Source organism: Amphibalanus amphitrite, unplaced genomic scaffold (assembly GCF_019059575.1).
Source record: "Amphibalanus amphitrite isolate SeventyFive unplaced genomic scaffold, NRLGWU_Aamphi_draft 001005F_arrow, whole genome shotgun sequence".
Taxonomy (NCBI): Eukaryota; Metazoa; Arthropoda; class Thecostraca; order Balanomorpha; family Balanidae; genus Amphibalanus; species Amphibalanus amphitrite.
Window position 1 is genome coordinate 21,352 of NW_024882499.1, and position 27,579 is coordinate 48,930.

At 47.7% G+C, this 27,579-nt stretch overlaps 1 protein-coding gene across 1 annotated transcript; it reads right to left on the bottom strand.

Annotated features, from left to right (window-relative positions):
• Positions 1-221: 221 nt before the first annotated feature.
• Positions 222-27,438, bottom strand: LOC122369096 (PDZ and LIM domain protein 7-like; the record flags this gene model as incomplete). The annotated part of the gene is made up of 3 exons (XM_043343523.1): positions 26,799-27,438; positions 2,258-2,412; positions 222-375 (listed from the first exon to the last, which is right to left on the bottom strand). Coding segments are annotated over exons 1-3 (405 nt in total), but the record flags the coding sequence as incomplete, so codon positions are not given.
• Positions 27,439-27,579: the final 141 nt, after the last annotated feature.

Below are 27,579 nucleotides of genomic sequence, written 5' to 3' on the forward strand. Positions count from 1 at the left end.
GCAGCGTTCAGCTCCTCTTGGGACCCCGACCGCTGCAGCCCATCCGCGGCAACCCGGGCCGGGCTGGGGCTGCGGGCTGGGGCTGCGGGCTGGGGCTGCGGGCTGGGGCTGCGGGCTGGGCTGCGCCGGGGGCCTACGGACGGCACAGCCCCCGGCACGGAAACCGGGTCCTTTCGAATGGCGCTGGGACTGCCGTGTCGTACCGCGGCCGGCGGACGTACCGTGTCCTTCCGGATGGCGCTGGGGCTGCCGTGTCGTACCGCGGCCGAAGCCGGGGGTGGAGGACGTACCGGGGCCGGGGGAGGAGCCGGGGGTGGAGCAGGCACGGCAGCAGGAGCACTCTGTTTTCGGCTCATCCGCGGCGACGGCATCTCACTGGAACAGGAGAGATAAACGTCAATAGCGCAACTGAGGAGGAACGATAACACTTACAGCGACAACAAATATTACGGAAGTTCAATGGCAGGCCCGATGTGATCTTATGAGATCATGCGAGAGGCAGCGTCAGTCGGGACGATGTCATTACTCACAAAGGGCTGTGGAATTCTGACAAAATCTCACTGGAAGACGTAAAAATCGGGTAATTTAATCTGAACGGTTTGCGACAATCGGAGTTCGAGCTTCGGCGTGTGTTATAGACCAGGCTTGCATGATGCATGTAAATGACAATGGGCTATTATTCAGGCCAAATGCTTTGAAACATCTGATGCCACACCCGATGGCATCGATGAGTAAAGCACGGCAAAGTCGCCTGATTGAGTCCGGAGACAAGCCAATTCCCGCAGATGCTGCTCCGCACAGCATGGGAGCTCGGCGGCACAGCCTAAGAACCAGGCGTCGGCGAGCCTTTAGTATGGACGCCCACGCCGGTGCCCACTGCCCGGTAGCATCGAAGCACTGAAACTGGAAAATGTGCATAGCTCAAACTAGCGGGCAGATGCTGTCTTTATATCTCATACCACGAACCTTTGAAAAGAATAGGCCAACGTCGTCAATCTAACGAAAATTACGAGACCATTCGCGCTAAGAAGATCCAATGAAATGCGCACACTGCACAGATAGAAAATCATCTTATTCTTGTCACTTCTCTGCAGGAAAGGCGACAAGTGACGCGACATGACGTCTCCCCATACCGACCTGTTGTGGATGAGCAGCTTCCCTCCGATGGTGTAGTAACTGGGACTGCCGTCCCGACGGTGAGGGTTGAACTTCATGACGTCAAAATGACGTCACCGATAGCTAGCCAGTATCGTATCACGCCAGGAAGCATCCACAAGCACTAAACCCAAGACCTTTTCATTCACACACCCCGAAACTCACAAGTGGAGACTCTAAATTCCACTCTTCTAACACCCAATATCCGTGAGCCGCCGGAGGGGATCACACCACGCTGCACGATAATCTCTCAGGTGCCGTACAATGACCTGCCGTACTCGGTCGTACTCGGCCGTACTAGGCCGTAGTCGACCGTACCCGGCCGTGCCCCGGGGCGAGTCCGCCCGACGACTGAGCTCATCTGGTGGCCTCCAGCGCTCCTCCGCCCCTCTCCCTGCCCTCTCCCCGGGGTGGCCGGTGCCAGCCCCACAAAACACGGCACCGCTCGCTGGAGTATCTGCCAGGGCCACGGGCGACTGGACCCTGCTGCCAAATATACCGGCCGGGCGGCGCCGCCGGCGGCGGAGACACAGGGAACGGCAGTGGGAGGAAGAGATGTCGACGGGGTGGAGTAATGGGGTGGGAACGAGCTGAGGCTGGATTCATGAATATCATAGGGCCGGGATGTAAAATGTTGGTGTCGTCGATGTCGTCGAATGTAAAATGCTTAGGTAGGTATATCGTCGAAGTTATTACTCATGTACGATTGTGGCACGAGAGTCGAAAAATACGAATCAAAATTACGTTCCTACCTACAACCCTCATTCTCAGGGGCGGATTCAGCGGATCATGATATTGTTACTTCGAAATCACCGAGCACCACCGCTGGGCGCTTTTAACGTTTGCAACGATTCTACATTCGGCTACGAGATTGGCTGTAGCGGGGAAATCACTTTCGCAAATGTAATGTTCGAAATTGGGTCATTAAGGGAGCCATTCCTCGAAGGTAGCCCTCTATACACGAGGCTAGCAAAGCTGAAGACGATCATGCCTCTTATACGGCCTTGGATCATGCAAATTGCAGAATACAGATACACAGCGCACCATCGTCCACCCTGACTACTACAGCTTCCCGTTTCACTCGCCAGGTGTCAGCACGTACCGCGCAGCCACGGTGAGCTCCATCCGTCCCCCGGCCTCCCTCATCAGCTGATGTGCCTGGGCTGTGCTGAGGGTAGCGGCAGGGACTCCGCCGATACGGAGTACCAGCTCGCCCTCTCGGAGTCCGCACTCGGCCGACAGGCTGCCAGGGTTCACCTGGCGGAGAAAATTGGCGTCAGAGCTGGCCGAAGGGGGCGGAATCGATTAACGATATAACGTTAAAAGACTTTATCCACCCTCGCCCTCCTCAAGACAAGCCCCTCCGCGTCCCACCTCCCCTTCCCACTGTCCACAAACGCTTCCCCCTCCCCCTGGCGCCGGTCACCCTCACCAGACAGCCGATGCACAGTAGGCGATTTCGCTATTCTAGCACGTCATGGCTTATATCTCGAGTTAGGCTCGAAAGAACTGAGCTTGTAACCTCTCATTTTGTAGAACACTTCATTGCGCTTCACCTGACATTGTGTTTTATATCAGAAACTGCTGTGTTTTCTTTGCAATATGCAATAAAGCAAACAATGCCTTTCCCCCATAGGCTTATAACAGAACAGAAAGCTGAAAGTGAAAACTACTGTGACCTTTTCAAAGTAACTTATGACTTAGGTAACGATCAACTATAGGCGTCAGCTACGGATATCCCACTTCATTGCAAACTACGTGGGCCAGTTTTGCAATCATATAATTGCATAGGACTACGTAGGTGTTCAACAGGACATTCACAATTATGTCTCTCTCTCTCTCTCTCTCTCTCTCTCTCTCTCTCTCTCTCTCTCTCTCTCTCTCTCTCTCTCTCTCTCTCTCTCTCTCTCTCTCTCTCTCTCTCTCTCACACACCCACACAAAAAGTCTCCATTTCTACATCTTAGGAATAGAAGCAATGCAAACTTGAGTAGGTGGATGGAAAGGATGACTGAGTGAAAGGAATGTGTGAGTGTGCTTTGTCTGTGAGTGGGAGCGAGGGCGATAGGGGGTAATTTACAAAGAAAGTGTTGATTGGTATCAGAAGTGGTACCTATTTTCTGTGGTGTACTTCCCACGATTAGCATATCGCACAGATTCACCTCTCCTGGCAGAGGCATTATTGTTAGGTGTTGCAGGTCTTAAATTATCATTGCAAAACATGTCATACGATATATAGCTAACGAAGTTAGGCACACAAAATATTCCCCCTCCCATTTTGCCTACCTGAACACGCCTATGATTTTCTTAAACTCTTATCTTTGAAACGTAGTGAAACTCTTGCCCATGAGAAAGCTATCTTGAGAATTTGGTTGGTATTGTCCAAGAAACAACGACGTCCTTGACTTCTGAACATATGTAAAAACACAGCGACTTTTACGCAGTTATTTTTGGTTTCTTGTACTCCAAAATTGCAAATTTTTGAACTTTTTTAGCTGAATAATGTAGCTTTTGACCAGAAGAATCGGATGTTGTTTGTTCCACTGAAGTCGGTCGGGCGGTTCTCGAGATATCAAGGTGTGCCAAACCACCTCTACCTAACTACTCACCAGCTGACGTACCCCCAAAATCGACCAGTTCTGTGTTACAAAAATTTCAATAACTCAAAGAGTCGCAAAAAAAGGCAGCTAAATTCTTCAGGATATTAAGAACAATAGCTATGCTACAAGTAAATGGGATTTTTATTGCGGAATCATCTGGATGGCAAGACTTGCGCATTGCCAAAGCCTACTATACAGAATCGGAGCGATGCGTTTGAAAGGGTATAATGCAAATGATATACAAATGCATACGCAATTTCAAAACAAAGTTATTTGGCATGCATGATACTTGGGAAGGTGTAAAATATAAACTTGAATTGCATTCAAACGCATTTTTGGCGATATTCATGAGTAACAGAGCACACAACAACAAGGGTCGGGTCACGGCCCAGGACAGATATTTCAGCCTATCGAGCTTGGGTGGCGTTCAGATGGGTATGGTTTGGAAGTGCCTTGCGTAATGTCAAAAATAGTATTGCTTTTCACCTGCCAGGGTATCTGGCTACACAATAAACCATCATTCGGTTATATTTTTCATTTTGGTATCCTAGGTCCCTGAAGCGCTAGAGCGCCTGGATCGCCTACTGTGCGATGGCGAGAGCAAGTCTGCATTGGGCTTGCCTTCAATCGATCACACCCTCTCCGGGGTGACCGCTATAGCGGCAGAGCGGCTGTCTCACCGGGAGGATCTCTGCCGCTGCGGCGCACCTTCAGCGGCCCGCACAGACCAATGTTTACATCCTAATCTATCATCTCGTAGCTGTGCAGTGTGCAATAGCCTTTCAGGCCGAGAGATCTTCGTTCCAAAAAAGCAAAGCGGCAGATTTGCTGTTCTGTTTCCGAAAGTCAGCGGCTAGTGTGATATACGAGTTATGACAAATAGGCCCTATATTTCACTGGGATACAGACCGCCTCATTCGTTGGAGGCGGCGGTGATAGCCCCATACTCCGCTTCCAGCCGCCTTGGCGCTCATTGCTTTCTGGAGCGCATTTCTCAGCAATTGCGTGAAAACAGCGTTGGGTCAAATGAAGATACTGAGCATTTATCAGTATCTAGTCTCTGCCCTAAGCCAGACAGATACGGTAATAAATCAAAGCCTCGTTAGCCGAGTGACCCGACCTGATTTACTCTGCGCCTGACCGGACCATGATTACTTTATCGATTGTTATTACCGCGTTGTTAATTACTGCGAGCGACCGAACAGTGTCGAATGGGACGCCGATACGGCGCCACGTCACTCATTTCGATATCGTTCGCCCGTGCAGGACAGGGCAGCGATCCCCGTGCAGGGTGGGGGACACGGCCTTGCAGGGCAGGGTAGGGTAGCATTAGCACTTAGCACCCCTGTGCAGTCACCGCGCTGGCGGTTCGTCTGAAGTGGCCGCGTCGCCAAAGGTGCTGATGTGATGATATGATGATGGAGTGATGTGTGGTGACGTGACGTGCGATGAAATTCGTGTGAAAAGACGTGAGATAAACAGCTAATGAGGCGATGGTGAACCGATAAACAAATGAGATAAACTTCTTTATCGTGCAGGTCGTGCAGGAAACTTTTACACTGGCTTTGGTAACAGATGGGCCAGATCATCTGCATATCATTTCTTATTTCGATTTTAGAGTTGCTTGATTCAGATTATTTATAGAGCGTGCGACGCCGATACATAAAACAGACGTGAGGTGACCATAGCCCTTAGAGAGTAGGTACACGACAAGCTCAGCAATGTGCGCCCAATGCATATTTCATACATGCAACAGTCACACGGGTCATAATTCCACATTTGTCTGTCTGTGCTACAGTCTCGCATAGGTATCAACAAACCCAATGTCCATATCGTCAAACTAGCTTCACTCTAGCAAATGAGAGGCACACCACTCAACAGAATTGAATTGAAGCGCCCCCCCCCCCCCCCTCTACTGCATTGGCATGTGTCAGAAAAGGTCGTCTGACTATCCCTTCCACTGCGTCATCTCAATAGAAGAGTGGACCAGACTATAGGGGCAGATCCCCCCCCTCCCCTGTCCCCACAATTGATCCCCGCGGCGCCAGAGAGTCCCGAGCGTCCGATAGTCGGTGGGTCGCCCCGCGCCCGCTATCGCCGCCCAAAAGGTCACACGAGGTCACCGCGAGTGTTGTTCCGGTAACGATCGGATGAGCTTTCAGAGGCGCTCCGCCTGCTTATGACAAAGCTAAATGAGTTGTAAGGTTCCATATCTAAAACATAATAAAGAAAAAATAAAAGACGTAGGGTAGACCGGGGCAAGTCGCCCCGCCGAGGTAAAACGCCTCACCGATGTTTCTCGGAACTGGCAAGGTTCTGGAGAAACATCATCTCTTCTATAAAACGTGCACTATATGATCATTATATGAGCAGACTGGAAAGTAATTGTGATGACTCTTTAGGGAGATATAGCCAAAAATGTGTTTTTGGAGTGATTTTTATGTTTTGTTGTCAGCTTATGTATCATGGCGTTCTTTTATAGTCCACATCAGGTTAACGACTTTTATGTATTTTGAACAACTTTATCTAACGCTTATAATGCCGGGTTGGTTCGTATTAAATTATGCCTTGCTGGAGTGCAAGGCGTTGTTCTCTAACCGAACTACGTGATGGGGTAAAACGCCCCAGTAGGTCGCGGGGCAAAACGCCCCATGGGGCGTTTTACCTCATGTGTTGTTCGGACTACCCACTTCCTAATGTTCGGTAGCTGGCTAACAGTAAGTTTCTATGCATTTATATGTACTTTTCTCAGCAACTGGATGGCAAAGGAAGTATTTTGTTAACATTTCCATTGCAATAATTTATTATTTGGCCTTATGAGGCAGGTGAAAAACCTGCTCATACAATAGTGTCATAGCTGAACACCTGATCGGATGGAAGGAGCTAACTTCAGTGCCGTGCTTCCCAAGGTCTAACAGACCTCTCATATAAGATTTAAGTCAACTAGCATGTTCAATCTTTAATCTAGAGTATGGGGCTTCTTGCCCCAGGCCGTGGGGCGTTTTGCCCTGGGGTTGGGGCAAAATGCCCCATTTGCAGTTGCTTCACAAATCACTTCCTAGCTAGGAGTCCGATCATAAGTGAATGAATTTGAGGGGTGGAATTTGAAGTAAAATGTCCAAAGAACGCATTGAGCACAAATTCGGCCTTCCAGGTGATGTGGGACAAAAGTAATGTAGCAAAATAAATTATCTGGGGCGTCTTGCCCCAGGCTACCCTACTCGTTTTACATACCTAACGAATGTGTGATACTATTGGTGATAGCCATTCGAGTTTCGAACCGTCATTTAATGAGTTGACGTTGCATTATAGAAAAGTGATATGGAATCCAAATCATTTTAACCCTCGCCCGCACATGGGGGGGGGGTTGCCACCCCCCCCCCCAGGTAGTCTTTCTGCTCTGCACTCAACATTTTTAGAGTTAGAAGGCTGATTTTTGGTATAGCTGCTCCTCTATCCTTTCTTGATGTCCACTGAAAATTTCAAGTTTCTGTGGTTTTTGGTTTCGGAGATATGACCTTGTTTTTCAGGTCATGTCATGACCCAAATGGCCAATTCTCAACATCTTGCGTTGGCTATGGGCCTTGTGAGCTTTTAACACCTTGATTTCGGCCTTTTATGCCAATCCTACCTCCCACCTATCATGAAACATGTTGTTCGACGATGTACAGAGGTCAAGGTCAGGGTCAAGGTCAACCTAGGTCATCTAAGATAATTGCGTTTTAGGCAAGCTGAATTTACTTTTTTGAAATTTTTTGACTACATTTTTGGTAAAAGCTTCTCAGATCATGATTTCATGTAATATGGACACATAAACAATCGGTGCACACATCAGTATACACACAGACACACACAGACATACAAACACATATTATTGACCTTGACCTAACTTGACCTGAGATGACCTCAGCAGCAAAAACCTGGTCGGGTAGTGTGACAAAGAGGTTCTAGCTGGCTTGGCACCAGAAAACGGCATCGTCATCGGTATATGACAAGCAGCGCGCTTGATATCCAACGGTGACCTAAAACAGCAACATTTTTTAGTTTGACCTGACCTGGAAGGTCAATGACTGACCTGAGAAGGTAAAACTGGGTATCATTGGATTCGTCTCTTCCCAAAGAATCTTTTTGGTCTTTACCGCTAAGCTCTATCTCCAACAGGAACGAAATGGCGCGGGGGGGGGGGGTGGCAACCCCCCCCCCATGTGCGTTCTAGGATGGGAAAATGGCATGTGCGGGCGAGGGTTAAATCCATGAACTGAAGGAAACTGAGCTGTAGGCATTGAGCTGAGCCGTATTGTTTTTGTAGCATTATTGGGCTTTGCGTTAACCCTATTAGTGGCAGGGGGGGGGGTTGTTTTTATCCACCCCTCAGGTTTTTCGGGAATATCTCCGAAACCGCTGAAGCTACGATGCTGAAATTTTCTGACATTTCCTAAAACTAAATTGGGCACATTTCCTGAAAATTTCAAGTTCATAACTTTACCAGGGGCGGCTCCAGAGCACTGGGAATTGGGGGGTCCTATTCGTGAAGCGAGTCATTTGGGCGAAGATCACGATGCTGCACCAGTTTTACGAACAGTGAATGAAAGGTATCATGTGATAACATATACAGTTATTGTGCACCCTCTTTTGACACGTTTTTGCTATAATAGGCGGATCCAGGCGTCCAAAAAGGGGGGTTATGTTTTACCTCCCAACATAGGTGCCCTGACACCGCCTATGCATGACCAATACAATTGTAGTCGTTCTCTCATAAGAAAATTGTAACATAACAAGACCGTTACCACCCTTTTTAGAAACAGTACCAACAAAAACCTTATTTACTATACTTTTTGTGTACCCCCAATCTCAATGATCTGTATCCGCCTATGATTTTTGAAAATGCATATTTTTGGGATCCATGTGAATTCCTGGTTCATTCTCTATCGATCGGCAAAAGTTGCGTTAAGATTGGTTCAGAAACCTGGCCGTGATAAACAGTCTAAAATGTATCTGCAATTTGCCCGTTTTTACCCCCCTCTACCCCCCCTATCGACATTTTTTAATTTTTATTTTTTTTAGAAATGTAGATCACGTTGAGCGAATTCAAATGCCGTTTGAATTTTGAAAATCGGCCCGTTAGATCTCGAGATATCAAGGGGGGGTCGTAAACAGCCCCCCCTGCCACTAATAGGGGTAGCCAGGAGCCTGCCACTAATAGGGTTAAGATGTGAAATGAGGGCAGCTTACTTTAGTAGCTTACGCCGCTGTACTGCTCCTCTCAATTTGGAAATCGCGTTCGGTGCATTAGCCACATTCTTATCAGTCAGTTACCATTTATAGTTTATACCTGTCTAGTGTCTCGCCATTTGCTGTATACCTACATACATAGAGAAATATGACTGTCCAATGTCGCTCTATATCTCTACATGAGCGCATATCGCGGATCATTAGACAGCAACACGACTACAGAATTCCGCTACGCTGCAACTGCAAACCCTATCAATCAGACAGACTTGCAGGCTACATCTGTTCACGGTGCAATGTTTATTTACCGCTCGATGCGGCCTGGGACAGTGATTAATGATATAGATGCATATATAGATGCATCTTGCTTCTATGAAGCTTCTCTTGAAGTGTTATTGATTGCAGTTCCATTTAACTGCTTCATTAGTTTTTCTCCCGATCGTTTGTTCCGCAGTGTCATCCCAAAGATGCCTTTGACTTTATTGCTGTTCTAACACTTTATTCTGGTCAAGTTTCTGCAGCACCTACGTAGGTAAGGGCTAAAATACAATGTCTCTCTCGATTCTATAAAAAAATCACATTCCACATTTCAAGCCTTCGTCCGCTATATACCTAGGCCTTCACATCTCATCGCTCAGAATATTAATCAATCACCCTGCTCCAAATTCCCGTTTGTCGCGCCCGACAAAACCGCCCGCCAAACGACTTCAAAGAGGGCGCCGCCACCTCTGACGCCTGGGGGCAGTGACAGTCGAGTGCCAGCCGATCGAGGTCACTCGTACACCCCGCGGCTATTTCGGCGGCCGCGCGACCTCGGGGGGGGGGGGGGGGCTGAGGGTGACGAGGGCACCAGTACCACTGCTGAGATGTTGGCACGCACCGACAGATAGAAAACAGAGACGCAGTGTCGGCGGCAGATAGATATGGCAGACGCAGACGCAGACGCAGCAGACAGGAAGACACATCAAAAGATCGGAGGACAAAGGGATGAAAAAATGACGCGGAGGACGTACTGTTAGAATAAGAGGGCGCGAGGTGGCGTATCAAATACCTAATGTTTTCTTTCCAGACGAATACCCGAGAAACCAACCAAAATAAACGAGCCGATTACTGCAACCCAAAATCTATTATCAGATGATGTCATGTTAGTGTGAGAGAACTATAGTCGTGTTTACATAGGGTTCCCTTAATCTTCCCCTATTTCTCCCCTATTTTCAGATCGAATTTTGGGCATCATAGCGCTCGCGTGTAACGTTGCTATGGACGCTATTGTTGTTAGAAGCATACTAAGCATCGTTTATGCTGTAAACAATATAAATTGGGCTTATTTACTACTCGAAATTCAACAATTCATATTTTGAAGTAATTTTATCCTGCCCTTCAATTCCCTCTTTAAGCGACAAATAGGGGAGGATTTGGTAGCGTAGCGCCTTTCCAAAAGCTGCTACGCTACCATATCCAGTGGTTCTCAAACTACCACATCACAAAAGCGGCGTGCTGATTGGCCGGCAGTTCTGAATCGTCCGACTGGTGGTCCCCGACTCGACAAGCGCACGTGCGCCGACTGAGGATTTTTAAGTGGCATTAACGCATAAACCAAGGCCCTAAATACATAACCAAGGCATAAACGGCAGAAAGTCAAGGCGGAAATTCGACAGGTGCGGTGTTCTGATATTGCCGTGGATGTGATTACACCTACTTGAATAATAGCTCAGCCGTTTAAAGTATGTTAAATGCCAGATAGTTTTCTGATTTTTCTTGCTTTGAGCTTTCATGTGCTATCACTTTTACCTCAGTGTCTAGTCTGGAAGCTATTTGGGAGAGCCCTAAAGGTAAGTAACAATTGCAAACTGCTTCTAGAATGACTTAGTTGCGCCATATTTGTAGTGAAGCGAGGTAAAGGAGACAGAGGATTCCTTTATAAGGGACATTTAAGAGACAAATAGGGGAAGATTAAGGGAACCCTATGTAAACACGGTTTATATCATTTAATTTGTAATCACGAAACAAATGATTCTCGATTCTTACTGACTCCATAAAAGCTTATATTACTTTACTACATAAAAACAGCTTTAGGACATTGTAACCAAAAAATTATTGCAATAACTTCATTGTCTGGATTGCTATGAAGCATATGCTCGTAGTACCTACATGCTAGTACGGCGTGTCTCCTGGCCCATTAATTTCAGATGGTCATTATCACATTTTCCGCCCTCATTCCACCAAGAGGTGCTAAACCGCTGCCCTATTTGACAGCCGGCGACTGATTTCCCCGGCCGCGGCTGGACCAATCAGGTCACAGCTGGCTGGGCGGTCCACCAATCATCTGCGGTATCGATCGGTCGGCCGGTTATCGGCGGGATGGTGGTGGAGCGGGCCGCAGGGCTGGGCCGGAACTCACAGACTCACAGCTCACAGACTCACAAAGCTCAGACATAACTCATAGGCTCAGCTCACAGTTCACAGGATCATGCACGGACTCACAGGGTCATATGAAACTCACGGGGTCACATGAGACACACGGGAGCATATAAGACTTAAGGGATCACAGACTCACAGGCTCACAATACATATTACATACAGGCTCATAAGCTCACAGGCTCATAGGCTTAGAGACTCACGGACTCGCATAACGTCGCATAAGACTCGTAACACCGCTGCAGTAACTCACCATGTCAACGTAGGAAATATGAAAGCAGCAGTCATAAACTGAAAACTTCCGTCCAGACTTTTACTTTTCCATATTTACGAGGCGGTGCGTTTGCGGGTCGATTGAACTTCAGCCAGTGGCGTATTCAGGGGGGGGGGCATGGGGGCCATGGCCCCCCCTTTCCGCCCAGCCGCCCAGATGGCGCCCCAATTAGCGCCGACTAGGCTGATGCCGTTTTACAGAGGGAACATGAATTAAAGAGTGACGTGAAGGCAGGGATCGAACTTCAATATCTATTTGGGGGTGCCTGGACACCCAAATGTTCTCCAGGACACCCCCAACTAAGACCTGAGCCCCCAGTTATGAAGGGCGCCCCTCCGGAAACCAGAATATTCCGAACCCCCAGGGTCGATGGCGCCCCTGAAGAGCCGCTGGCACCCAGCTGAATGGAACAGTCGCCCCTTTAAAGGTTGATGGCGCCCCTCTAGAGAACCCGGCGCCCCCTGAAGTTCACAGCTGCCCCAATCGCCCCATTCAAGATCGATGGCGCCCCCTGAAACCGCTGGCGCCCCTCTAAGGCACCCGTATTCTTCTCAAGATCACAGTCGCCCTATCCGAGATCAATAGCGCCCTCAAAAAAACTAGCGCCCAACCCCCTTGAAGCTGAAGTTGTTCCGATTGAGACTAAAGTCGCCATTAAAGCCCAACGGCGCCCCTCCAGAGCGTCCGGCGCGCTTCTGAAGATCACAGTCGTCCTCATCCGAGGTCGCTGGCGCCCCTCAAAAGTCACTGGCGCCCATCTAAACGGAGATTACAGCTGCCTCATCTTAAGATCGATGGCAACCCTCTGAAACCAATGGCACCCTTCTTAGAGTACCCGGCACCCCTCGGAAAATCATATTCGCCCCATCCGAGCCAACGCCCCTTGACACTACAGTCGCCCCACCCAAGCTCAAAGCGCCCCTCCAGAGCGTGCGGCGCCCTGCTGAAGGCAACAGTGGCCCCATCCATGCCCAATGGTGCATTCAACACAGTCTAAAGATCACAGTCGCCCCATCAATCAGAGATCGCTGGCGCCCCTCAAGAGCCACTGGCGCCCACCTGAACCGGGACTTCAGTCGGCCCATCCTAGATCAATGGCGACCCTATGAAACCACTGGCGCCCCTCTGAAAATCCCAGTCGGACCATCCGAGATCAATGGCGCCCCGCCCCATTCAAGATCGGTAGCGCCCCCCCCCCTCTCCTGAAACCACTGACGCTAGGTAATTATTTGACAATGGGGCTTTCTCATCGACACCAAGGGCCTTTTTCAAGATGCAGCAGCCAGGCGGCACCGAGCTGGGCTAGGATGTGCCAAGCGTTTCTTATAAGGCAGCCTCGTTAGTGCCACCCCTCGTTGCGATACCGCCCCTCAATTTGCGACGCCGCCCCTTCACCGTACAATGCCACTCCTCAATGCAAGTGGTACCCCTCAGGCGCAGTGCCGCCCATTATTGCGATGCCGCCCCCGCCTAGCAGTGCGGTACCGCCCCCAGCGTATGCGTTTTTTAATTGAACCTGCTGGGGGTGTTTGAACACCCACTTCTAACTCAGCTTGTGGGCCACGTCGAGACACGCAGTAGGCGGCGTTCGAAAGAGCGTCAAAAACTATTATAAAACTACTTAGGTCATTGTTAAGGTTAGGTCGAACTGGTCGAAGGTCAGGTCACCAGAGACAACCAAAAATCAACTTTCGCCGATTTTGGCATTTTTCGACAAAGCGGCGCATAAGTCAGGATTCAGAAAGAGCGCCGCAGCACAGCGCAATCGATACCTCTTTTTATGCTCTTTCTTATTAATAATCTCAGATTTGACCTACGGTAGGTAAACGTTTTAGCCGTAAAACATATGTATTCGCGGGGGACGTTTACCTGTAATACCTTTTGGTTCAGACTTGCACGAGATTAGTTTAACCGGCATCGTGTTCCATTTTTCGAGACTAGTCAAAGGAACTAGAATTTGACATTAACCCACGAGCCGCTGGGGGGGGGCATAAAGTTGCCCCCCCTTTACGTTTTGTGAAATATCTCCGAAACCTGATGAGCTACGAACGTGAAACTTGGCATAGCTTCAAATGAATACCTAGGCAATGTTTGAGGAAAGTTTGGTGGTTGTAGCACCTAAGATGACGTCACAGTGACGTCATAAAGTTTTGTCGTTTTCCGATATGGACCGTTTCTGATGACGCTGAGCATGAAACTCAACTGTAAATGAACTAGACAGCACCTGCTGTCATCCTAAAACATCTAACTACACTTCCATCTAGTTCCTGACCAATAATCGGCCCTTTATATTCGGTCCCATATATCTGATGTATCGTGAGGAATATGAGAGCCGCAAATCTATAATTTCACTTATGACGTCACTGTGACGTCATTTTAAATGGGATCGACACCAAATTTGGACACAACCTCGGCTAGGTATTCAGGAAGATGTGTGCAAAGTTTCGCTTCTCTATCTCTTCGCGTTGCGACGATATCGTCGCAGAAGTAAAGGGGGGGCAACTATATGCCCCCCCCCAGCGGCCGGCGGGTGGCGCGGAGGCCCAGCGGCCGCCGGGTTAAAGGGTATTTTGAGAATTTGACCCAAGGTAAAGGTCATCACCTAGCCGGGAAAGGTCATATTACATATTAGTCGATCCGTATTGTCGAGAAGGAAAATAATTATATAAGGCGTTTCATTGCTCTACCATATCTCTATGAAAAGTTATTGTCCAAAACCTACTGGAGACCTTTCATGACCTGAGATGACCTCAGTAACATAAAAGTGGTCACATCACGAGTGAAATTTTCCGATGAAATATGTCATATACCTGTATCCCGATGTCTGAGGGTATTTTCGTTCAGAAAAGGAGAGCATTTCAATTTTCTTAAACTGCGCCGTGCTGGGGGGGGGGTGCGTTTTTACGCCCCTCCCCTTAGGTTTTTCGCGAATATTTCATAAACGGCGTCGCCAAGCGCCATCGTTTTTGGTACACATGTTAATACATCTTTTCCACACAAGTTGAGAAAATTTCAGACCCGGATCGTTCAAGATCAGGTCACCAGGTCACGTCAAGTGACCTTATCTCAGAAAAAGTTTAAAGACTCGCGATAGCTACACCGACTGAACGATCACTTTTAAAACTTTCAGAGATTGATGAGACTAACAATATGTAGGTATAACATGTTTATGTCGGACTTTTGATATCTGTGACCTAAGGTCAGGTCAATTTTGCGACCTCTCCATTACAAGTCAATGGGAGAAACTATGAAATGAGCCTCTTTTGGACGAATGTTGTTCAATGCCCTCTCAAACATCGGATCATAGGTAAACAAAACACACTGAATAGGAAAAATGCACCTGTTAGTTGTGACTCTTCTGTATGCTCCTGAGGTCATCTCAGGCCATGAACGGTCACCAGCAGTTTTTTTGGCTATAACGTTTGATAAAAATATGCTAGAGCGGTGAAACTACGTCAGATGTGTTCAGCTCGACGATACGGATCGACTGATATGCAGCATGACCCTTTCCGGTCAGGTCATGACCTTGACCATAGGTAAATAGGACCATAAGTCAAATTTTTAAAATGGCATTTCAATGTCAACGTATAGTTCTTTCGACGCGTCTCGACGGGAGGAACACGATGCTGGCAAAATAAATCTCGTCACTGTCTTGAGGCAAAAGGTATTGCAGAAAACGTTTTTCTTAAAAATAGATATTTTTGAAGTTTTGCCATCTGGAGGCTAAAGCGTGGACCCGAGGTCAATTCTGAGGGCAATAATCAGAAAGGTCTGTAAAATGGCTATCAAATGTGCTTTTCCGCGGCGCTGTAGCTGTATTGGTTCCCGATTTATCCGTCGGCAGTTTCCAAAATTGTTTAAATGGACTAAATTTGACCTTTGATGACCTCTGGCGACCTGACCTTTGACCTGAAAACTAAACAAAGTGTTTCCGTCATTATTTTGACGGTCTTTCGATTGCCGCTTACCGCGTGTCGCTACGTGGCCCAGGAGCCAAGTTAGAGTGGGTCGCGTGAAAACGCCCCCCCCCCCCCCCCAGCATGACACGGAAAACACAGGCCACCAGCACGGCGCGGTTTAACTAATAGGTAATGGAGAGGTTGCAAAAGTGACCTGTCCCTCAATGTACATATTTTGTCTGGGGATTACGCAAGGCGAATGTTCGGTGAGATCAGCAGGTATCTATGGCGCTTATTCAAAGTCGAACATGCACACTCACATCATCAAAGGTCCGCCTTTAAGGTCGTCTTTTATACCTACTACGTCGGCCGAGGACATCCTTATACCTCCTTAGTGCCACTATATGGGACAGTCTCACGCCTCATCCATCTGGCACTCATGCAGTCACCCATGTCCACAAGTAGGGGCTGCGCGCACTAGTTAGACATCGAATTTAAGGTGATTTGTGGAGAAAAAAATCCAGAACGTATGTCAGCGTTCGGTCGCCTCTGACTGCAGTCGCTGCTAGTATGACAATCAGTTGGGATCTCATGGTGGATCTTATGGTCTGAAATGTTCAAGTCTTTCCTGGATTCCAATTTCGGCAATAAGTCGCAGCGTGAATCCTTCATACTACGTGCGGTCTTAGATTCTAAGCACGGCCATTCCGGTCGACCACAGGCTGCAGCCCACAGGTCACTTTGGATCAGTGAGTGAACCTGTATAATTTTTGCAAAGAATAAAAATGTGCTCATCGAGCAATGTATGTTTTACCGTTTCGAATTCGCATGGATGCGTTTTTTTTTAAAGAATAAAATGTCCGTAGCCTGAGCTGAGCTCGTTTCCTATATCGTGCTAAATATTCATCAAGATCAAGGTTTTTTGATAAAACAACACCGGGCTGCAAATTGCATTAATTGGATTTTATGACAAATCAGCGAAACCTAGTTTTCATACTCGTATTTTGCAGCACCTAGTAAATCATGCATGAACATGACGTTACATTTTAGACTGACGCCCCTGTCGCGAGCTGACAATGGCGCCCCTCTCAAGGGAAAAAGTCGCCCCCTCGAGCACCATGGCCTCCCCCCCCTTTCGCTGATTTCTGGCTACGCCACTGACTTCAGCTATTGAGTATTGAGCCCACACCAGGGCACTCTTGTGTCCGCTTGTACTATATGCGTTTCGGTAAATGTAAAGAACCAGGCACAGGCGCGGATACAAGGGGGGGCCATGGGGGCCATGCCCCCCCCCCCTTGGCCGATTTTTTTTCAAAAATAAAATAAAAAGTTAAAAAGCTGAAAAGGGGGCCTCCTGAAAATAAAGTGGCTATTCATGTTGAGATGTTGCCTGAACAGCTAGATAAGCTCAATAGACGCAGTTTTTTTTTGGGGGGGGGGCCAACAAGTGGGAAGATGGGGCCTCCAACAGGTGGGATTATGGGGGCCTCCTGGTTTCTAATGGCCCCTCCCTTGGAGATTTTCTGGATCCGCCCCTGACCAGGCATGCTGTCCAATATCAACTTTCTATCGGACCACCACGGTTTTATATCGTTCGTAGAGACACGGAAAGGGTTTGATGTAAATCTACAGCTGAGATCAGTTGTGTTATTTTTTGTTTTATCTGAATTGTCACATGTGTTGGTTTCTTGAAAAGACGGACATAAGGTCACTGACGGACGGACGGACGGACACGGACGGTAGACAAACAGACAGATAGATGGTTACATGTTACCTTTATTCGTCTGTTTGTCCGTAGGACTAACTGTCGCTATTCGTTACTGCCCTGTGACCTTTTTCACCTCATGTTACCGTACCGTATTTGTTTTCCATCGTTACTGTGTTGTATCCTACCTTTCCTTCACGCCCCGTCATTTTATTTTACCTATGGCCGCCCATTTGGTAACCCCTGCATCCTTCACGAATAATTTACGTGCATAAAGTTGCATTATATTCACATTCAGATTCGCGTGCACATTCGTGGACCCCTCAGATTTTGCTCAAAATTGCACAGCTTATAGATTTTGAGCTCCTGATTGCGAAAATCATCTTTTTATTTCACGCCGTCAAGTGGTTCTCAAAATATTCAAATTTGTTTTACTGCTAACATATTCATGACCGTAACCCTTATTGGAAAAATCGGACCCCACCAAACTTCTCAAAAACTCCTGAGATGATGTAAACATAAGCGCTGATTCCAAAAACTGATTTTTACTTAACGCCATCCCATGGTTTTCTCAGGATGAGCATCTAAAGTTCAAGGTCGTTCAAGGTCATGTACCTTTTCTCACCTTTTGGCGCTATTTGACACGTGACAGCTTTATATTTATGATGGACATTCGCACTACCTCCTACAAAAACAATATACTGAAATCCAAGGGGTGTTGCTGTACCAAAATGTAAAAAAAGCATCAAAACCTCTTTCATACAGCTAACAGTTAAATACAAGGGATATTCGAATCTGCCACACATAAAGCAAATTTGTCGGACCTGGTCGGACCCCTCCGATATCGTTCAAAATCTCAGGAATGATGCTCCTTGACCTCCTGAACATGAAAATGGTACTCCCTTTGAACGCCGTCAAGAACTTTTCCAGATATACGCATCCATGCACATTCAAATTGCCTAGGTGTTGCATATGCACGTTCGGCGGACCCCTCCGATTTCGTTCAAAATCTCAGGAATGATGCTCCTTGACCTCCTGAACATGAAAATGGTACTCCCTTTGAACGCCGTCAAGAACTTTTCCAGATATTCGCATCCATGCACATTCAAATTGCCAAGGTGTTGCATATGCACGTTCGGCGGACCCCTCCGATTTCGTTCAAAATCTCAGGAATGATGCTCCTTGACCTCCTGAACATGAAAATGGTACTCCCTTTGAACGCCGTCAAGAACTTTTCCAGATATACGCATCCATGTACATTCAAACTGCCTAGGTGTTGCATATGCACGTTCGGCGGACCCCTCTGATTTCGTTCAAAATCTCAGGAATGATGCTCCTTCACCTCCTGAACATGAAAATGGTACTCCCTTTGAACGCCGTCAATAACTTTTCCAGATATACGCATCCATGCACATTCAAATTGCCTAGGTGTTGCATATGCACGTTCGGCGGACCCCTCCGATTTCGTTCAAAATCTCAGGAATGATGCTCCTTGACCTCCTGAACATGAAAATGGTACTCCCTTTGAACGCCGTCAAGAACTTTTCCAGATATACGCATCCATGCACATTCAAATTGCCTAGGTGTTGCATATGCACGTTCGGCGGACCCCTCCGATTTCGTTCAAAATCTCAGGAATGATGCTCCTTGACCTCCTGAACATGAAAATGGTACTCCCTTTGAACGCCGTCAAGAACTTTTCCAGATATTCGCATCCATGCACATTCAAATTGCCAAGGTGTTGCATATGCACGTTCGGCGGACCCCTCCGATTTCGTTCAAAATCTCAGGAATGATGCTCCTTGACCTCCTGAACATGAAAATGGTACTCCCTTTGAACGCCGTCAAGAACTTTTCCAGATATACGCATCCATGTACATTCAAACTGCCTAGGTATTGCATATGCACGTTCGGCGGACCCCTCTGATTTCGTTCAAAATCTCAGGAATGATGCTCCTTCACCTCCTGAACATGAAAATGGTACTCCCTTTGAACGCCGTCAATAACTTTTCCAGATATACGCATCCATGCACATTCAAATTGCCTAGGTGTTGCATATGCACGTTCGGCGGACCCCTCCGATTTCGTTCAAAATCTCAGGAATGATGCTCCTTGACCTCCTGAACATGAAAATGGTACTCCCTTTGAACGCCGTCAAGAACTTTTCCAGATATACGCATCCATGCACATTCAAATTGCCAAGGTGTTGCATATGCACGTTCGGCGGACCCCTCCGATTTCGTTCAAAATCTCAGGAATGATGCTCCTTGACCTCCTGAACATGAAAATGGTACTCCCTTTGAACGCCGTCAAGAACTTTTCCAGATATACGCATCCATGTACATTCAAATTGCCTAGGTGTTGCATATGCACGTTCGGCGGACCCCTCCGATTTCGTTCAAAATCTCAGGAATGATGCTCCTTGACCTCCTGAACATGAAAATGGTACTCCCTTTGAACGCCGTCAAGAACTTTTCCAGATATACGCATCCATGCACATTCAAATTGCCTAGGTGTTGCATATGCACGTTCGGCGGACCCCTCCGATTTCGTTCAAAATCTCAGGAATGATGCTCCTTGACCTCCTGAACATGAAAATGGTACTCCCTTTGAACGCCGTCAAGAACTTTTCCAGATATACGCATCCATGCACATTCAAATTGCCAAGGTGTTGCATATGCACGTTCGGCGGACCCCTCCGATTTCGTTCAAAATCTCAGGAATGATGCTCCTTGACCTCCTGAACATGAAAATGGTACTCCCTTTGAACGCCGTCAAGAACTTTTCCAGATATACGCATCCATGCACATTCAAATTGCCTAGGTGTTGCATATGCACGTTCGGCGGACCCCTCCAATTTCGTTCAAAATCTCAGGAATGATGCTCCTTGACCTCCTGAACATGAAAATGGTACTCCCTTTGAACGCCGTCAAGAACTTTTCCAGATATTCGCATCCATGCACATTCAAATTGCCAAGGTGTTGCATATGCACGTTCGGCGGACCCCTCCGATTTCGTTCAAAATCTCAGGAATGATGTTCCTTGACCTCCTGAACATGAAAATGGTACTCCCTTTGAACGCCGTCAAGAACTTTTCCAGATATACGCATCCATGTACATTCAAACTGCCTAGGTGTTGCATATGCACGTTCGGCGGACCCCTCTGATTTCGTTCAAAATCTCAGGAATGATGCTCCTTCACCTCCTGAACATGAAAATGGTACTCCCTTTGAACGCCGTCAAGAACTTTTCCAGATATACGCATCCATGCACATTCAAATTGCCTAGGTGTTGCATATGCACGTTCGGCGGACCCCTCCGATTTCGTTAAAAATCTGAGGAATGATGCTCCTTGACCTCCTGAACATGAAAATGGTACTCCCTTTGAACGCCGTCAAGAACTTTTCCAGATATACGCATCCATGCACATTCAAATTGCCAAGGTGTTGCATATGCACGTTCGGCGGACCCCTCCGATTTCGTTCAAAATCTTAGGAATGATGCTCCTTGACCTCCTGAACATGAAAATGGTACTCCCTTTGAACGCCGTCAAGAACTTTTCCAGATATACGCATCCATGTACATTCAAATTGCCTAGGTGTTGCATATGCACGTTCGGCGGACCCCTCCGATTTCGTTCAAAATCTCAGGAATGATGCTCCTTGACCTCCTGAACATGAAAATGGTACTCCCTTTGAACGCCGTCAAGAACTTGTCCAGATATACGCATCCATGCACATTCAAATTGCCTAGGTGTTGCATATGCACGTTCGGCGGACCCCTCCGATTTCGTTCAAAATCTCAGGAATGATGCTCCTTGACCTCCTGAACATGAAAATGGTACTCCCTTTGAACGCCGTCAAGAACTTTTCCAGATATACGCATCCATGCACATTCAAATTGCCAAGGTGTTGCATATGCACGTTCGGCGGACCCCTCCGATTTCGTTCAAAATCTCAGGAATGATGCTCCTTGACCTCCTGAACATGAAAATGGTACTCCCTTTGAACGCCGTCAAGAACTTTTCCAGATATACGCATCCATGCACATTCAAATTGCCTAGGTGTTGCATATGCACGTTCGGCGGACCCCTCCGATTTCGTTCAAAATCTCAGGAATGATGCTCCTTGACCTCCTGAACATGAAAATAGTACTCCCTTTGAACGCCGTCAAGAACTTTTCCAGATATACGCATCCATGTACATTCAAATTGCCTAGGTGTTGCATATGCACGTTCGGCGGACCCCTCCGATTTCGTTCAAAATCTCAGGAATGATGCTCCTTGACCTCCTGAACATGAAAATGGTACTCCCTTTGAACGCCGTCAAGAACTTTTCCAGATATACGCATCCATGCACATTCAAATTGCCTAGGTGTTGCATATGCACGTTCGGCGGACCCCTCCGATTTCGTTCAAAATCTCAGGAATGATGCTCCTTGACCTCCTGAACATGAAAATGGTACTCCCTTTGAACGCCGTCATGAACTTTTCCATATATACGCATCCATGCACATGCAGATTGCCAAGGTGTTGCATATGCACGTTTGGCGGACCCCTCCGATTTCGTTCAAAATCTCAGGAATGATGCTCCTTGACCTCCTGAACATGAAAATGGTACTCCCTTTGAACGCCGTCAAGAACTTTTCTAGATATACGCATCCATGCACATTCGAATTGCCTAGGTGTTGCATATGCACGTTCGGCGGACCCCTCCGATTTCGTTCAAAATCTCAGGAATGATGCTCCTTGACCTCCTGAACATGAAAATGGTACTCCCTTTGAACGCCGTCAAGAACTTTTCCAGATATACGCATCCATGTACATTCAAATTGCCTAGGTGTTGCATATGCACGTTCGGCGGACCCCTCCGATTTCGTTCAAAATCTCAGGAATGATGCTCCTTGACCTCCTGAACATGAAAATGGTACTCCCTTTGAACGCCGTCAAGAACTTTTCCAGATATACGCATCCATGTACATTCAAATTGCCTAGGTGTTGCATATGCACGTTCGGCGGACCCCTCCGATTTCGTTCAAAATCTCAGGAATGATGTTCCTTGACCTCCTGAACATGAAAATGGTACTCCCTTTGAACGCCGTCAAGAACTTTTCCAGATATACGCATCCATGCACATTCAAATTGCCTAGGTGTTGCATATGCACGTTCGGCGGACCCCTCCGATTTCGTTCAAAATCTCAGGAATGATGCTCCTTGACCTCCTGAACATGAAAATGGTACTCCCTTTGAACGCCGTCATGAACTTTTCCATATATACGCATCCATGCACATGCAGATTGCCAAGGTGTTGCATATGCACATTTGGCGGACCCCTCCGATTTCGTTCAAAATCTCAGGAATGATGCTCCTTGACCTCCTGAACATGAAAATGGTACTCCCTTTCATTCCATTCCATTTCCATTTTCATGTTCAGTAGGTCAAGGAGCATCATTCCTGAGATTTTGAACGAAATCGGAGGGGTCCGCCGAACGTGCAACTGCATATGCCACACCTAGGCAATTTGAATGTGCATGGATGCGTATATCTGGAAAAGTTCTTGACGGCGTTCAAAGGGAGTACCATTTTCATGTTCAGGAGGTCGAGGAGCATCATTCCTGAGATTTTGAATGAAATCGGAGGGGTCCGCCGAACGTGCATATGCAACACCTTGGCAATTTGAATGTGCATGGATGCGTCTATCTGGAAAAGTTCTTGACGGCGTTCAAAGGGAGTACCATTTTCATGTTCAGGTCAAGGAGCATCATTCCTGAGATTTTGAACGAAATCGGAGGGGTCCGCCAAACGTGCATATGCAACACCTAGGCAATTTGAATGTGCATGGATGCGTATATCTGGAAAAGTTCTTGACGGCGTTCAAAGGGTGTACCATTTTCATGTTCAGGAGGTCAAGGAGCATCATTCCTGAGATTTTGAACGAAATCGGAGGGGTCCGCCGAACGTGCATATGCAACACCTAGGCAATTTGAATGTGCATGGATGCGTATATCTGGAAAAGTTCTTGACGGCGTTCAAAGGGAATACCATTTTCATGTTCAGGAGGTCAAGCAGCATCATTCCTGAGATTTTGAACGAAATCGAAGGGGTCCGCCGAACGTGCATATGCAACACCTTGGCAATTTGAATGTACATGGATGCGTATATCTGGAAAAGTTCTTGACGGCGTTCAAAGGGAGTACCATTTTCATGTTCAGGAGGTCAAGGAGCATCACTCCTGAGATTTTGAACGAAATCGGAGGGGTCCGTCGAACGTGCATATGTAACACCTTGGGAATTTGAATGTGCATGGATGCGTATATCTGGAAAAGTTCTTGACGGCGTTCAAAGGGAGTACCATTTTCATGTTCAGGAGGTCAAGGAGCATCATTCCTGAGATTTTGAACGAAATCGGAGGGGTCCGCCGAACGTGCATATATGCAACACCTAGGCAATTTGAATGTGCATGGATGCGTATATCTGGAAAAGTTCTTGACGGCGTTCAAAGGGAGTACCATTTTCATGTTCAGGAGGTCAAGGAGCATCATTCCTGAGATTTTGAACGAAATCGGAGGGGTCCGCCGAACGTGCATATGCAACACCTAGGCAATTTGAATGTGCATGGATGCGTATATCTGGAAAAGTTCTTGACGGCGTTCAAAGGGAGTACCATTTTCATGTTCAGGAGGTCAAGGAGCATCATTCCTGAGATTTTGAACGATATCGGAGGGGTCCGACCAGGTCCGACAAATTTGCTTTATGTGTGGCAAATTCGAATATCCCTTGTATTTAACTGTTAGCTGTATGAAAGAGGTTTTGATGCTTTTTTTGCATTTTGGTACAGCAACGCCCCTTGGATTTCAGTATATTGTTTTTGTAGGAGGTAGTGCGAATGTCCATCATAAATATAAAGCTGTCACGTGTCAAATAGCGCCAAAAGGTGAGAAAAGGTACATGACCTTGAACGACCTTGAACTTTAGATGCTCATCCTGAGAAAACTATGGGATGGCGTTAAGTAAAAATCAGTTTTTGGAATCAGCGCTAATGTTTACATCATCTCAGCAGTTTTTGAGAAGTTTGGTGGGGTCCGATTTTTCCAATAAGGGTTACGGTCCTGAATATGTTAGCAGAAAAACAAATGTGAATATTTTGAGAACCACTTGACGGCGTGAAATAAAAACATGATTTTCGCAATCAGGAGCTCAAAATCTATAAGCTGTGCAATTTTGAGCAAAATCTGAGGGGTCCGCGAATGTGCACGCGAATCTGAATGTGAATATAATGCAACTTTATGCACGTGAATAATTTTCCTAACCGCGCCGATTTCGCTTTGTTGTCGTATTTCGTTCGGAGTTCTGTCGCCACCGCCGCCGTGTGAGGTTGTGTACCGCCACTGTGTTATCTGCTACCACCGCCGCCACCAATATAATTGAAGCCTGCTCGTACATATTCAAGTTTTTTTTTAAGTCGAACCAGAGAGCCGGCCCAATTTATTTAATTTTGATTTTCAACACTAACAGAACTGACACACGGACGGAGAGGCGGACAGACAGACTGTCAGATGGACAGACGGACAGACGAACAGACAGAATAACCAATGGTCGAAGAATGAAGAGCAGAGTGGGTCGAATCTACTGAAGATCACAAATCACCGCCACCATTAGTTCCAAACGGCACAACGTCCACCGCCCAGTGCCCTGCCGCGACTGCAGTGATACACCTGACATTTTTCTGCCCCCCTCTACCCCCCCGTCCACCACAACCCTGGCAGACAGACAGACGTGACTGCTCCCAGCCCTCCATCTGGTTACAGTTACCATTCCCTGACCGAGACGAGTCGGCCAGACCGGGACTACGGCTCATCGTCTCTGATCTCGGGCCGTGGCGGTCAGTCCCGCGCAGCCGTGAGAGGGATGAAAGGAGACGTGATTTGCGACTAATAAAACAGTCTCGGCGGCGGGGAGATCTGTGTCGGGTGTCTGCATGTAAACCCACTAAAAACATCTGATGAGTAGGTAACACAGAAAACGAGCCTCGGTAAAATTTAAATTATCGAGCACTAAAATGCATGGACCTTTATATTTCTATTTACCTTTTATAATTCACTGCTCCCATCATTGGGAGCCCATGCCATGCCCGTTAATGTTTTCTTTTGTTCACTAAGTAATCTAAACTAAACCGAACTAAGGTACCTAAATCTGACGTAAACTGTCCACCAATACGGGATCCCAATCTACGATGATATGAAAATAGATATTTGAACTGTACTCGTATTAAAGGGACCCTCCCACCTTAACATTAGATTTGAGTTGAGACAGCCAAAATGGGGTCCCTGGCTCACAATTACCGGTTTCGGCACTCACAACATCGAGAAATGCCTTAAATCGGAAATATTGAATTTCAAAATTGCAGCATTTTGATTCAGAGGGGCTAATGCATAGGAATACCCCTATGAATGTGTGACGTCAGCGCCAGTGGCGCGGGAACCGGGGGGGCTAGCGGGGGCTGAGCCCCCCCAGCTTTTCGGCTGGGGGGGCTCGTAATGTATTTGAGCCCCCCCCCCCCCAGCTGGAGGAATCGAAATCGGAGATCTACCAACATAATTTCATAGATTCATACATAGGCGCGGGAACCGGGGGAGGGGGCAGTGGGGGAAGCTTGCCCCCACAACTCTGCGGCCGTGGGGGCGGTGCCCCACAACGTTTTATGAGGCCAGGAACCGTTGGGCAGCTTGTCCTCCCCAAATTAGGGGTTGTGGGTCACAAAGGAAGAAAGCATGTAAGTGAAAAATCCACCTATTTCACTGGCTCGGCAACTCATTTGGCAGATTAAAACCTTTACTCCAGGTTGCCAAAACGGTAGTTTCTTCACTCAGCTGAGACGGAATACCTCAATTTTTGAAAATATTTTCGTGTGTTTTTTTTGTTGTTGAAAAGGACAAGGTCTGAAAAATAAGTGGCCTAAAACCGGTGAGAAAACTAGATTTGGGGGTACCCTAGGTTGATTTCTATTATGATTCAGCCCCCCCCCCCCCCGAGTCTGGAAGAAGTTCCCGCGCCACTGGTCAGCGCAGATATCTAGCGATTTTTAGATGTTTGACTAAAACGTTTTGTAGCACGCGGTGGTATATGCTGCTTTGCGCGCAACAAGTGCCGCACTTTCAGCTGCCAAACTATTGCTTCCAAATAAAGTCGCTAGGAACAGGGGAGATCCCAAAAAGTGAACAAAAGTAAAAGTCTAATATCTTGAAAACCGGTGAATATTTTTCGGTGAAATTTGGTAGATATTCGTTTTCGCTCTTTCTGAACCGAGCGACATCACTTTCATGCCAATTCATAAACTTTTTTGAAGGTGGGAGGGTCCCTTTAATAGTAATCAAAACGCTTAGCTAGGTTCAAACACCTCTCTCTCTCTCTCTCTCTCTCTCTCTCTCTCTCTCTCTCTCTCTCTCTCTCCGTCCTCTCCCTCCCCTCTCCTCTTCCCCTCCCCTTCCTCTCCATCCCTCTCTCCCCACTCCCGCACTCACCCGAGATATCCGAAAGGGCGTTCCGGCGGCGCCGTCCCCGTGCATCCGGAAGCCCCACGGCGGCCCGCCCTCCAACACGATCTCCTTGGTCGTCATCGGCTACAGCTGAGGCTTTCGCAGGACCGTGGGGGCACCGGGTACCACGTGTAACTGAACACCGCCTGCGCTTCAGCCTCGGCTGCCCTCTCGGGGAAATGTCAGAGTGCACAGGGTGGAGATGTCCGTCACCGATGACGTGATGCTGTCATCATTCTGCCAGTCATTATTTCTGTCATCTGACATGGGTCAGGCTAACGCCGCTGTCAGGTGACACTCATTCACCCCAGAGACCGTAGGGCGCACCGTGAGTCCGAGCATCCAATCTACAAACGGCTAAGGCGAAGATCGTTCAAACAGTGTCTTCTGTCAATCACAGTCATGCGCCCGGCTCCGCTGGTGGTTTTGCCGAGCTGTCAGTTCACAACAAAGCCACGTTGACGTGTAATGTGCTTCTTTCCACGTTCGGCACAGGTTCAAATATCCACACTCGTTTCACACCGATATACCCTCTCCCTGTCACTCTCAAACACCGGCCACGCCACGCTCGAGAGACGACCCGCCGACCTCCACCCTCCCGGCGACCACATGGACCGCGACTGCCTCAGGCGTAAACAGAACGTAGCCGCCGCCGTCGGCTGGCCGGCGGCAGCTGAGCCCCGGCCACATCGATCGGGTCCGAGGAGGCACCGACAGCGACATCTATAGAGGAAGGCTGCTGCGAACAGCATCACCTACCAGGGAT